The sequence below is a fragment of the Onychostoma macrolepis genome, chromosome 04, assembly GCF_012432095.1.
Source record: "Onychostoma macrolepis isolate SWU-2019 chromosome 04, ASM1243209v1, whole genome shotgun sequence".
NCBI lineage: Eukaryota > Metazoa > Chordata > Actinopteri > Cypriniformes > Cyprinidae > Onychostoma > Onychostoma macrolepis.
This window is the reverse complement of record NC_081158.1, coordinates 22,362,872-22,377,700: the sequence shown is the minus strand read 5'-3', so window position 1 is coordinate 22,377,700 and position 14,829 is coordinate 22,362,872. Positions and strand designations below refer to the sequence as shown.

General features: G+C 37.2%; 1 protein-coding gene across 1 annotated transcript in view; it reads right to left on the bottom strand.

Annotated features, from left to right (window-relative positions):
* The window catches only part of cacna2d1a (calcium channel, voltage-dependent, alpha 2/delta subunit 1a), an 88,117-nt gene that overhangs the window by 32,332 nt on the left and 40,956 nt on the right, over nt 1-14,829 (bottom strand). Inside the window, exons 4-9 of the mRNA XM_058772487.1 lie at nt 11,332-11,391; nt 8,637-8,672; nt 8,395-8,524; nt 4,114-4,245; nt 185-254; nt 9-59 (exon numbers count right to left, since the gene is read on the bottom strand). Of these exons, the coding sequence (XP_058628470.1) occupies nt 9-59; nt 185-254; nt 4,114-4,245; nt 8,395-8,524; nt 8,637-8,672; nt 11,332-11,391 (479 nt within the window). The remainder of the gene's footprint in view (nt 1-8; nt 60-184; nt 255-4,113; nt 4,246-8,394; nt 8,525-8,636; nt 8,673-11,331; nt 11,392-14,829) is intronic.

The following is a 14,829-nucleotide window of genomic DNA, read 5'->3' as shown; positions in this document are numbered from 1 at the left end:
TCACTCACGCATCCACCAGGATCAACATGTCTTTAGGTGAAGCTGCACCTTGAATATACCTGCAAACACACACAAGAAAAAAACATCACGCCTAACAACTGAGAAAGAAAATGAAGAAAAACAACACCTGCTATCTCTCTCATAAGCAGACACATGTAAATTAAAGCAGCACAGGTCTGCTCACCAGGGCCTTCGGCGTACATCATACAGGTCAATCTTGTTTGGTGTGCTCCTCGTGTCAACCCAAGGGGAAGCTAGAGCAGATGGTATTGTGGGATAATGGGTTTATTACGATTATTATCTTCCCAACCTTCTATAATCACTTCTAATGAAGAAGATAAAACATTTTCAAGTAACAGTTAGTGTAAGTACAAATTAGTGTTACGGGCCTATGATGTATGAACAAAATAAGAATGAATAAATGAATGAATAAATAATAAAGAAAAAATTTATGCAATACTAAATATTAAATTTGATTTAACATTTAATTTAAAATTTTGGGTTAATATTTCATATTAATTAATAAAAATACAAAAAATTATTGTAAATAAACTGAATATTATTTTGATACTATAGAAACATTACTAAAATTAAACAACAGCTAAGAGGTGATTAAAGTTATTACTATGACCTGTAATATAGATAAAACATTTTCAAGTACTGGCTCTTAAGAAACAACAAACAAACAAATAAATAATCTTATTATTTAACACTAAATGTTTATTTTTTACTTAATATTGATTTACTTAATATTTAATTTAAATTTAGGTTTGGTATTTAATATAAGTATTTAATACAAAATATTCAATTTTACTTAATATTTAATGTAGGTTTGATATTTAATATCAATTTAATACAATGTAATTAAAATCAATTTAATATTATTTTGATGCTAAAGAAAAAAAAAATGAAGCAACAGCTAAGAGGTGAAAAATAGCATTACTTGCATTACACTTATAATTTCAATTAATTATACTATTCAAAACTGAAATCTGATGTCATTTAATAGTCATATAGCACTCATGAATTCCCTTTCACTCTGTGTTGTCTGTTCTGTGCACTAGCTTTTGCTTTACACTTTTTATGTCCTTATCATTAGTCTACAGTCCTTGCTCCAAATGCCACCCTCACATGAAATTAGGGCTGCACAATTATGACAAAAATCATAATTGTCGATTATTCCCTTGAAATTGTAATTGCGTTTATTAATAACGATTATTTTGAACATATTTATGCCATTGTTTGAAGCTGCATGCAATATTTTTATATAAAATATATATACTGTATATAAAAAAGGCTGAAAACACTCTTCCTAAACTTTTATTGCTTTTCTATAGCACTGAGTCTCAAATGTCAACTATACATTGGTTTGGTTTCTTCTTTAAGCAAAAAAAGGTAAAATTATGCATGGTATAAGTAGCAGGAGCTTGAGTTGGGATGCAGATGTACATTTATTTTTATGAAAAAAAAACAGTATCATTGTGAAAACTGTAACAGCCTCATATTTTATACATTTGTAGGTCATAACCAAAAGTACAGCATCTCATTACCATGGTAAAAAAAAGTAGCCTAACTATATGGTTATACTATATGGTGTTTGCATTGAAAAACAGTAGCCTAAAGACATTCAGTCAATTACAAATCCACATCAACTGATAGAATAATTAACAAAATAATGTAATTATATTCCATTACTCCTTTAACATATTTAGTATATTAATATTACAAACCCGATTCCAAAAAAGTTGGGACACTGTACAAATTGTGAATAAAAAAGGAATGCAATAATTTACAAATCTCATAAACTTATATTTTATTCACAATAGAATATAGATAACATATCAAATGTTGAAAGTGAGACATTTTGAAATGTCATGCCAAATATTGGCTCATTTTGGATTTCATGAGAGCTACACATTCCAAAAAAGTTGGGACAGGTAGCAATAAGAGGCCGGAAAAGTTAAATGTACATATAAGGAACAGCTGGAGGACCAATTTGCAACTTATTAGGTCAATTGGCAACATGATTGGGTATAAAAAGAGCCTCTCAGAGTGGCAGTGTCTCTCAGAAGTCAAGATGGGAAGAGGATCACCAATTCCCCCAATGCTGCGGCGAAAAATAGTGGAGCAATATCAGAAAGGAGTTTCTCAGAGAAAAATTGCAAAGAGTTTGAAGTTATCATCATCTACAGTGCATAATATCATCCAAAGATTCAGAGAATCTGGAACAATCTCTGTGCGTGGGGTCAAGGCGGAAAACCATACTGGATGCCCGTGATCTTCGGGCCCTTAGACGGCACTGCATCACATACAGGAATGCTACTGTAATGGAAATCACAACATGGGCTCAGGAATACTTCCAGAAAACATTGTCGGTGAACACAATCCACCGTGCCATTCGCCGTTGCCGGCTAAAACTCTATAGGTCAAAAAGCCATATCTAAACATGATCCAGAAGCGCAGGCGTTTTCTCTGGGCCAAGGCTCATTTAAAATGGACTGTGGCAAAGTGGAAAACTGTTCTGTGGTCAGACGAATCAAAATTTGAAGTTCTTTTTGGAAAACTGGGACGCCATGTCATCCGGACTAAAGAGGACAAGGACAACCCAAGTTGTTATCAGCGCTCAGTTCAGAAGCCTGCATCTCTGATGGTATGGGGTTGCATGAGTGCGTGTGGCATGGGCAGCTTACACATCTGGAAAGGCACCATCAATGCTGAAAGGTATATCCAATTTCTAGAACAACATATGCTCCCATCCACACGTCGTCTCTTTCAGGGAAGACCTTGCATTTTCCAACATGACAATGCCTGACCACATACTGCATCAATTACAACATCATGGCTGCGTAGAAGAAGGATCCGGGTACTGAAATGGCCAGCCTGCAGTCCAGATCTTTCACCCATAGAAAACATTTGGCGCATCATAAAGAGGAAGATGTGACAAAGAAGACCTAAGACAGTTGAGCAACTAGAAGCCTGTATTAGACAAGAATGGGACAACATTCCTATTCCTAAACTTGAGCAACTTGTCTCCTCAGTCCCCAGACGTTTGCAGACTGTTATAAAAAGAAGAGGGGATGCCACACAGTGGTAAACATGGCCTTGTCCCAACTTTTTTGAGATGTGTTAATGCCATGAAATTTAAAATCAACTTATTTTTTCCCTTAAAATGATACATTTTCTCAGTTTAAACATTTGATATGTCATCTATGTTGTATTCTGAACAAAATATTGAAATTTGAAACTTCCACATCATTGCATTCTGTTTTTATTCACAATTTGTACAGTGTCCCAACTTTTTTGGAATCGGGTTTGTATAATAATACTCAATATGAATATCCTATTTTTCTGCCACCGTATTGTTACCGTTAGTGTTACTACAATAAAACTATGGTAAATGTGGGTGATTTGTGGATTGAAACGTCTTCTAACTGGATCGTTGTTGCACTGTTTCTTCTGCTTTCTGCATCAGTGTTAATGAGAATAACAGCTCCGATTTATTTGGCTTTAAACTAGTTTAAATTAAAGAGACGTGATTTGTACTGGAGAACTCTGCGCTGAACTGAGTGCTTCTCCTTACTGGATTTCACAGCGTTGTTTAGCGCGTGATCGCGACTGGCTACTGTAATAAATTAATGCGCACTAAGCTCGCGCTGCGCTGTTTTCTTTTGAGGCGAGCGGATAAAAGGTCCGTGTGGCGCGCAGTTCAAACGAATACCGCTATTTTGTTCCGCTTTGGCGTTTAACATATCTATCATGCACAACTAAATGTCTTTTATCCAATGTGTTTGAGTTAGTTAAACCCCGCGCTGCAAACACCTCTTAAACACACAGAATAATGCAAGTGGGCATTTTTAATGGTTTATTTATTTTTGTAATCGCGGCTTTGATCGATTATGTAGCTAATCGTGGCATCCATAATCGTAATCGCGATTAGAAATTAGATTAATTGTGCAGCCCTACATGAAATGCATTTGGGACAGTAACTATGTCCTGCAGTGGCTGCACATATAGTGTCTGTGTGCTTTCTGTAGTCTCTTGTGTTATTATGAATGTCTGTAAATATTGAAAGTGCTTGATAACATGGAGTTCCTATTCATTCCGGGGCTTTACCTGGAAAGTATCGAGCCAGGCCAGTTGCACTGCCAAACACCTGCCAGAGGAGGGACGGGTCATCTCTCTTGTTCTTCTTAAAGACTTCATCCAGAGCCGCAGTCCAGTTTAGCTCATTCAGGATTATAGTGGCTGTTACAAACATATAAATATAAACCGACATGTTTTCTGAGAGCTCTGTTCTAACAAACACTCAAATGAACCCCAAATCAGGGATAAATCAATAAACTGGCTCTCAAAACTTCAGATCCCATCATGTTATGCTAAGTGATAAACCACTGCGGTAGAGGAAACAACAAAGTGAACTATTAGCTAATGCAGTTCTAATGGAATTATAGAAAAATTGGGCCCTTTTTTCCAGAGAATGTCATAAATAGACACAATGCCTGCTGTAAGTGAGAGTGATGCTAACATCTTAAAAAGAGCACTGGCAAAGATATGACATCATTCCCCATGATGCCAAATGACTCATTCCCCCAAAAAGTTGTTGATATCCCTTTCTTCTGTGGGTTTAGTTTAAGTATTATGATACTAAATTATTATTAGAATCATCACCGCCTTGACAGCCTCTGATTGATCCCATGGGACGTCTTTTACTACCCCTCCAATGCCACCCACTTCCTCTTTCTATCAAGACTCCTCCCACTCTAGGTGTGTAATCAATGCAGGCCTTCTCCATCACTCAAAAGCAGACCAGACCCTATCGATCATCTTTAAGAGAGTCCATCAGCAGCTACATCTCATCTTCCTCTATTTCTACCACTTCCTTCCAGTCCTTCCTGATATACTCATTCATTGCCAATGGTAAACAATATGTATGGAAAAAGGATTAAAAAAAAGTTATTGTACAGTTTGTTTTAACTATACACAAGCTATCGGCCATTTAAATCAGAGTTTTTGTCCTAACCAGTCATTTTAGAAAGTCCCGCCCATGCTGAAATCTCATTGGTCCAAAAATCTTGTCCCTCAAAATTGCACATAAATTCAACATCTTCTGATTGGCTTAAACTGTGTAGTGTTGCCTGCATTTTCACTTTCAGCGTGGACAGACAAATTAAAGAAATTGCTAGAAATTGCCATGTCATGCCCTTTTAGGACACTTACAGTCAGTAGAGGAACAGCACTTTTTTTCTTTTTTTAACTGACCCAGATTTCAAGTTGCCCCGCCAATACTTTCAGTGGCCCTTTTTTTAAATGAATTGAAATACATTTATATTTACATGTTATAATTACTTACATTTAGAATTTTCTAATTTTAATTTAACTCTGCATGCATTATTTAATATTATTAATTGTATTACAAACATTATTATTATTACAAAGTTTTCCTTTATATAGAAAAAAAGCAATGATACCTAGAAATGACATGTATTATAATTATACAAGCAACTCCAAACTATCCATAAATTCATAAACATTTTTGTTGGAAATCGCTGGAATTGACTTGTTTGTTATTTTTGCGACACAATCTCTATGTTAATAAATTAAAATAATTCATAAACAAAACTATCAATCAATCAATGAATTGTTATGTACATGATCATTAAATGAAATACAGTGACAAAACCTGTAACAATAATTTTGCCTAGAAGAATTCAAACAAAAATCACAATAAATAAATAAATAAATTTGCATGTAAATGATCACATGATCGACAAATAAAATACAGAGACAATACCTGTTACACAATAATTGCACTTAGTTGACTGGAATTCCCGTAAAATAAATAAATAAATAATAAATCAAGCCATCAACTAGGAACAAACTCTCACACTGAGGGAAGAAACAGCTCTGAAAACATAATAAGCTTTATAGTGGTGCTGTGGCGGAGTGAGTGCTAAATTGCAGGATCAGTGCAGAATCATGAAAGCTTGTAATCATTGAGAGGATATCCCTTCTGCATGCACCCACCCACCCACCCACCCACCCACACACACACACACACACACTTACTATACACGTCATCTCTTTACATACATACAGACTCTATAGGTCAAAAGTCAATACTGTAAGTAAAGGCTGTTGCATATATCTATATAAGACTAGTCCATGAAGGCATCATAATTTACTTATCCTAAAGGAAGTGCATTAGTGAATGAGAGTATATAGCTGTTTACAATCATCTACTGTGTGTGTGTGTGTGTGTGTGTTTGGTCAGATTAGATGAGGTTTAACACCCCTTCCTGTTGTTCATCCATCAGGCTGTCGGTCTGCAGGGTTAGACACCACACACATCCTTATTAGCTAACATCCATACAACCAGATCTCTCTCTTTCTGTTGGTCATATCTATTTGCTTCTGTCTGGAAAATCAGCACAAATAACAAGATCAAAGTCCAATTACAAAATATAAACTGGAAGTGTATGACTGTACAATGGCACTTAGGGTCCAAAATGAACACTTGCCAAGTACCAAATGTGTGGTAAAAACAAAAAAACTTTCACTGGTTTAAATGAATCAGGGCAAACAGTCAACAGTAAAACCAATCTGAGCACTACGAGCACAGCCAGGGGGATCCATGTGACAGACACGTCATCGAGCTCACACACTCTTTCTCTGAGCATGTCTGTGTCCATCTTGAGATTGTGATGACAGATGACACACTGCGTTGAGGCAAAACGCACAGATTCATATCTTAATAAGACACAAACATACTGACAGCCTAGAGCCCCCAATAACACAAACACACACACACATATGAATACACAAACACTTGAATAATCAGCCACATTATTACATAATAAACTATATTTAAATATAGAGAGTTAAAAACACAGTTTGAATGGAAAACAGAATATTGCTCAAAAGCTTCACCCAATGGCTGTTGTTGAGTTGCACTAAGCAATGCTGTGGGACCAAGAAAATCATGCGGAAAGGAAAAGGTACTAAGAGTAATTTGAAGTGAGTAAAAGTAGATAAAGAGAGACAGCGGGACAGAGAGAGATGAGTCATATGATGAATGCGGCTGCTTCGTTCCTCATCTAGAACACAAATATCACATCAGACTCATTTGCCTGTGAAACACTCACACAAACGCAAGGCCACAGTGAGCCCATCATTGAGGAGATCAGATTCCTTCCAACACAGAGAATATGATGCACCGTGTCTTAAGAAAGTGCTAGCCGATTTGACCAACTTGTTATAAAATCACAGCCAACATATGCATGTGATGTTTAATATACAGCTATGAGGGACCAATGAGATTTTGGAAGGCAGGAGTACTGAGCAAAACTTAACCCTTAAATGAAAATTTGCTAAAAAAAAAAATTACTCACTCTTCGGCCATACAAGATGTAGACGAGTTTGTTTCTTTATTGAAAAAACAGATTTGGAGAAATTAAGCATTGCAGCACTTGCTCACCAGTGGATCCTCTGCAGTGAATGGGTGCCGTCAGACTGAGAGTCCAAAGGTTGATAAAAACATCACAATAATACACACTAAATGTTTTGTGAAGCAAAAAGCTGTTTTTAATTTAAAAAGAAATCCACCATTACGACATTTTTAACTTCAAACCGAGTCCTCTAATCATAATAATGCTTCCTCCAGTGAAAAAGTAATCTCGTCTGAATCAGGAGAGAAATATGCACAGATCAAGCACTGTTTACAAGCAAAAACAGTCCAAAACAAATATGTTGGGGGATTTTGATGTGAGAAGACAACAGGGAATGGACTTTTTCACTGGAGGGAGCGTTATTATGGATTATGGACTTTTGACCAGAAGCCATGGTTTAAAGTCTTGTTGGATTTTTTTCTTACAAACACACAGCTTTCCACTTCACAAGATGTCAATTAATCGGCTGGATGTGGATAATTATGATGATTTTAATAGCTTTTGGACTCTCATTCTGACGGCACCCATCCACTGCAGAGGATCCACTGGTGAACAAGTGACGTAATGCTAAATTTCTCCAAATCTGATGAAGAAACAAATATCTTGGATCTACTCAAGCTACAAGCTACTCATGATCTACAGTAGCCTTCTCACCTCAAAGCATTCATAACCCATAACCTTTTAAAGCAAGAGACAGTGAGTGAGAGCTATTCTCTTGCTGGAGGATATTGGGGGTTGTGGGGTCACTCAGGGGCCAGGCGTGCTGCGTTTGAGCTGGGCTGCTCTCTAAATTTAGTCTGCAGTTTTTCCACAAGCCTCTGGCTGTCCACACCTGACGCCCAGCAATAAAGCCGAGCTGTCACTGAAAGATTGATTTTATAAACTGATATTTTAGCTACCATGCAAAGTAGTAAAAAAAGAACACATGCGAAGATGTGTGTGTACTCACAGCCCTCGTAAATATCAGTGGGAATGTGCACTGCTGTTGTGTTCAATGAAACAGGCCGTTTGAAAGCAGGATCCTCTTTGAATTCTAGCTTGACACGGTTCTGGCGTGTTTCAGTGTCATTGATGTCAAACTAGGAACATAAAAATAAGCATAAACCTCTCAAACAACAAAAAAATAATTAATTTTCATTTCTTTGTTGTTTCGTTCATATCCAAGCATGCATTTTTAAAAAGAAACCTTACCTTGTCCTTGGCATTGTAGTAGATGGTATCATTCACCTGTTTGACAAAGAGTGAACAAGACTTTAGTGTTTTAATATCAAAGGTTTAATATTAGGATAGTTTGGTTTCAATATGTTTTTTATTTATTTATTTGTTTAGTTGGGCGGCCTATTAATGTTATCTTTTTTTTTGTTTGTTTTTAAATAATCATAAACATTCCAGAAAGGTTACAGGGTAGGTTTGTGCAACAACCTAATAAAACATATACAGACAAAAAAAAAAAAAAAAAGTTTTATAATGGTTATTTTTAGGTTTTATGTTTCATAATCACCTATTTCCAGTATTCTATTAATTCAACATTCTTAGGTTTTTGTCACAATACTGATTTATATTTCATGATCACAAATTAACATTCCCATAACGTTGCAGAAATATATGCATTTGCATATAGTTTTAAGTGTTTTTATCTTAATTTGTGATTCTCTGAGGTCAAATCTATTTTTGCAATAGTTTTCTGAAAGTTGGTTTTATATTATATTTTAAAAAATTATTATTATTATTAGTAGTAGTATTTAGGAAATTCATTAAATCATGCTTATTTAAAAGAAGGTATATGAGACTTTACTTGAATTAAAATATCGTTTTAATATATTTTATCAATCATCAATTTATTGCATTTTTTATTAAAGTGTCCATCTCTAACAGTATATTGAATCTGAATGTGACTGTATTTCCAAGTGTTTTCATTTAGCTCTCTACGTGTGGTTTGTACCTAATTTTGTGCATTCACAAAAGGAAGTTGTTCAATTTTTGTACTCTCTCTTTCCCAGAAGTGGTGCATGTTGCTTTAGGTGTGTGTGTTTCTCATTTTGTGGAAGTTTATAATAAAAGCTGAAATTTAATGGTGTTTTAGGGTTTAGTGGTTGTTTAGTTTAAGTCATGGTGCAGCTAACATAAAACAGGAAAAATGGTCACACTTTATGTGCATTCACAAAAGGTTCAATTTTTGTACTCACTCTTTCCCAGAAGTGATGCATGTTGTTTTAGGTGTGTGTGTGTGTGTGTGTCTTCTCCCAGGGTTGTTCTCCTCACAGTGTGAGGGCGCTGTCAGGACTAGCATTAGTGGGGCGTTAACAAGCAAGCTCACTGTCTGACATGTAGTTGCCTTGGAGTGGATCATCACCGGCTGCCGCCACCTGTCCTACTTGCTTGCTAATCATGTGGCAGACACTCTTTTTAGGTTATAGACCACTAATCGCTGAGACATGCACATATAGGTCAGGCCTGCATGGGATCAAACTCTTGACCTTGCTGACTGTGTCTTTAACATGATTCTACCTGCATCCCATCAATAACTAAAAAGAAAACCTCTCTGTCTGTCACAACAATTGTGTCCATAAGAAAGGCTTGAAGAGAAGCACCTGCTGTGACAGCTCCAGGCAGGACAGACTTTTGAACACAAAAGGCGCCCACACATTTGTTTGATTTACAGTACACACTATGAGTGTAACATCTTAGCTATGAAAAATAAAACCATTATAATGCATTTTTTTAACACATATCATGGAAGTACCATGTAAATTATAACTGTCCAATAACAATTTTCATATTATGGCCTATATAAATATTCAATGTTATTTTGTGTAAATAAATAAAAATTACAACATAATTTGTTTTAAATGCTATGATATATATATATATATATATATATATATATATATATATATATATATATATATATATATACTATTATAGCATTTATTAATATTTCAAATTACGGTATCTTATATTTTTATATTTTCAGTTTTAATTTCAGATTTAGTTTTGAGTTTGATTTAGCAATCTTGATATGTACTTTTGTCATTTTCATTATTATTATTTTTTAAATATTTCTATTTAGCTTTATTTTTATATTTTTTTTCTTTTTCAGTTTTAGTTTTTAAACTTAAACATAATTCAGTTAGTAGCAAAGCAACATTTGCTATTTTTATTCAAAATCTTCAAATTTTAATTTTAAAGTTTTTTTTTCTAAGTCATTTTTCATTTTGAGATTTGCTAAAAAATGCATTTAACAGTTTTTTTTTGTTTTTGTTTTTTAAATTAACTTTAAGTGAATATTAGATGAGGAATATATATGCTGTATATATGCTCACTATCACATATATTACTGTGGCAAATCACCACTGGTTGTGATAATCTGAATCTCTTAATATCTCTCTAATATTCAGATTACAACCATTGAATAAACATGTTTTGAAACTTTTTGAGTTAAAGTTTTTTAAAAGTTATTTTATATAGCAAATCTCTCCCCTAGTCTGATTCAGAAATGAAATATTGCTGCACTACAAATTTTGATGACTCATTCAGACAATACTTGACTGACAAATCTATAACCAGACAACCAGACATCACATCCATTTCTCTGCAAATTAGAATTGATATTTCAGTCCGTGGGAACCTGAAATGAATCAATACCACAGACGCAAGGTCTGAGACCAGGATGCCAACATTTTCTAACCCAATTGATTATCTCACCATCTAAATAAGGTGATGACGTGTGTAAATGTGTCCGGTATCTGTTCTTATCCAATAAAGTACTGATTGAAAACATGCCCTGGCAAAAGATTCACAGACTTATTTCTTCAACCTGTGTGTGTGTGTGTGTGTGTGTGTGTGTTTCAGAGTGTTTACAAAATGTGAATGTGTGAAGCATTACGTCAAGATCATCCTTCCACTGGTGCTCCTTCTGCAGGTCCTCTGCAGCCACCGCCAGCGCCTACAAACACACGGAACGAGACGAAAGTGTTAAAGAATGCATAAGTATATGCCCAATACTACCGTCCAAACGTTTGGATTTTTTTTAAAGAAATTAATTTTAGAAATTTTGAATTTAGAAATTAATTTAGGGTGCATAAAATTGATCAAAAGTGAAAGTAAAGACATTTTTAATATTATTTTTAAAAAAACTATTTGAAATAAATGTTGAAATAAACAACTGTTTTCAACATTGAAAATAATTGTAAAAAATGCTTTCTCAGCAGCAAATCAGCATATTAGAACCATTTCTGAAGGATCATGTGATACTGAAGAGTGGAGTAATGATGCTGAAAATTCAGCTTTGCACCACAGAAAATAAATCACAATTTAAAATATATTCAAAAAGAAAAAAGTTATTTAAAATTGTAAAAAATATTCCACAATATAAATGTCTTTACTGTACTGTCTTTATATGCCTTATTGAGCATATAAAAACAATGAACAATCTTGCTGACCCCAAACTTTTTGTATAGAGTATACTGTAATGTATATAAATCACCATCTTAAATTAGAAAAGAACCAAAAAAAAAAAAACATTAGTTCTGACATATATGATTACCTAGGTAAGACAGTTGAGCTTCATTGATGTAATAAAAGAGCCTCAGAATCAAACGCTAACATCCAGACACTTAATAACACCAAATAAATGCATTAACATGACAAAGTTCCGATATAATTGGCAAATTTATTTATCATTCAGTCAACAGTTGGTTTTAATGAAGGAAAATGAAGCTCAGCTTTAAACCTCATGTCAAACGGTTGAGAAGACACATTTTTCTCAGACTGACCTGCATTCAGCCTTTACTCCAGATTCTCTGCCTATGAGAAAACCCCTCAGTGACGACAATCTAAATTTAGACAGCAACTCAGGTCCGGTCCAGGTCTCCTCAACTGATTAGGTTAATAACAGTATAATGGCATCATTTTTTAATCTGGTCTGTACTATAAACTCACTGTACGCCTAATTTCCCTTGGGAACTTTCACATCCCATTCCTGTAACTTGTCCTGGAGCCTTTTTCTTTATGTATCTTTTTTTTTTTTTTAGTTTTTATTGGCCTTGAAATGAGATTGAAGATTAGGAGTTTGTGAAATTAATCTTGATAACCAGGGGACTAAAAGCAAATTAAGAAATTCTCATTTGACGCTACAGATATATGAGGTGGAGAAACTTTGATCAAATAAACAGTTGGTTTCTCATTTTGTGGAAGTTTATAATAAAAGCTGAAGCTTAATTGTGTTTTAGAGTTTAGTGCAGAAGTTGTGGTGCAACAAACATAAATGTAAATCAGGAAAAATTATCACACTTTATTTTAAGGTCCAATTCTCACTATTAACAAACCATTAATGAACTATGAATTTTGCCTCAATAAACTCCTAATTTGCTGCTTATTAAGTTATTAAGCTTATTAAGGGCCTATGCAGCGACCGGCCAGGCAGGGTCGGTGCTGCATACAATGGCGGTTCTCCAGGTGTTTCAAGCCAAACTTCTCCGCAGCATGGACGAGTCTGGCCAAGAACACCAGGAGGCTTTCAAGAAGCTGCGCACAGCGACAGACCTGGCTCTGCGTGCCACGAAAGCAACAGCGCAGGCGATCGGCAAGACCATGGCCAGTTTAGTGGTGCTGGAGTGCCACCTATGGCTGAACCTCACTGAGATTAGGGACGCTGAGAAAATGGCTTTCCTTAACTCACCGGTCTCGCCGAAAGGTCTGTTCTGCCCTGCTGTGGACGGATTCGCGGAAAGGTTTTCAGAGGCTCAGAAAACGTCGCAGGCACTGCATCGCTTCCTCCACAAACGTTCTGGCCCTGCGGCTGCGGGCCACCAGAAGAATCCCGCCACTCAGCCTGCAAAGCCGGCGCAGCCTCAGCCCCAATGCAAAGCGGAGCCTGGGCTGCAACAGCGACTCCGGACAGCGAAACGCTTCTCCTTTCCGAAGCGTCAAGGTCCCCACCCATGAGTTGTGCTGGACCCCGAGCTGCCTAAGCCATCCTGATGCGCTAGAGAGGAAGAGGAGGGGTTCTGTTCTTGCCTCGGCCGGAATGCCCCGAAAAACAGCTAGCTTTCATTCTCCATCCCTCTGAACACCTCTGAGCGATGGAGCTTTGTTTCCAGCAGGTCACATCCAGCAGGTGCAGCGCTTACCCAAATGTTTTACTGCTGTGATAGCGGACCCACATACTATAAAGATCAAATTTCCTCTTCACACTCTCTCACACACTCACATAAATGCGAGCTCCCCGTTATTTCTCGGTGAGCTCTCATTCGACAAAATAAAACCTCTTGCCTCCCGTTTCACGGCTTGGGCAGCCATCCCGGGAGTGTCAAGTTGGGTTTTAAAAACAATTCGTCAGGGTTACTCGCTCCAATTCGCTCGCAGGCCACCTCGCTTCAGAGGCGTCATCCAAACTTCTGTTCCGGACAACGGAAATAGTGCCCACAGCGAACAGCGAGTCAGGCTTTTTCAGCCGATACTTCCTCGTCCCAGAGAAAGATGGCAGGCTCAGACCCAATCTGGATCTCAGATGTCTGAATCACTCGCTTATGCGCCGGTCGTTCAAGATGTTAACTGTCAAACAGATCCTCACGCACATCAGTCCCGAGGACTGGTTTCTGACTGTGGATCTGAAGGATGCATATTTTCACATCCACATAGCCCCCCATCACAGACCATTCTTGAGATTCGTGTTCGAGGGAGTGGCCTATCAGTATACAATCCTCCCGTTTGAACTGTCTCTCACCCCACGTACTTTCACGAAGTGAGAGCTGTTACTTAGCCACTTAGAGCACCTCGGGTTGACTATCAACCCGCACAAGAGTCAGCTGTTACCCAGACAGTGTGCCGTCTTTCTGGGAACAATTTTAGACTCCACCCGAATGCGGGCATTGATTACGCCAGAACGATCCCTGACTATTCAGTGATTAACGGCATCTCTCAAACCGTGGACGACACACCCCCCTAAAGGTTTTTCAGAGATTGCTCGGCCTTATGGCGGCCGCCGCCTCTGTGATTCCCCTGGGCCTGCTTCACATGCGCCCCCATGTTCCACCCCACATGTTCCATGTGCCAGGCAGATTGAACCTTGGCGCAGACATGCTGTCCAGAGGCAAGGTAGCCCCGGGTGAATGGGCGCTACATCCTCAAACAGTTCAAGAGATCTGGTCAGTCTTCGGGAGGGCAGAGGTCGACCTCTTTGCCTCAGAAGACAAGACTGGAGGCGAGAACGCCGTCTACAAGACGGCTTTACAGCCTAAAATGGTCGGTCTTCCTTAACTGGTGTGTTGCACGAAGTTTGGACCCGACATCATGTGACGTGTCCTACATGCTAACCTTTTTGCAGGAGCTGTTGGATAAGGGGCGCGCCCCCTCCACTCTCAAAGTATATGTGGCAGCTATC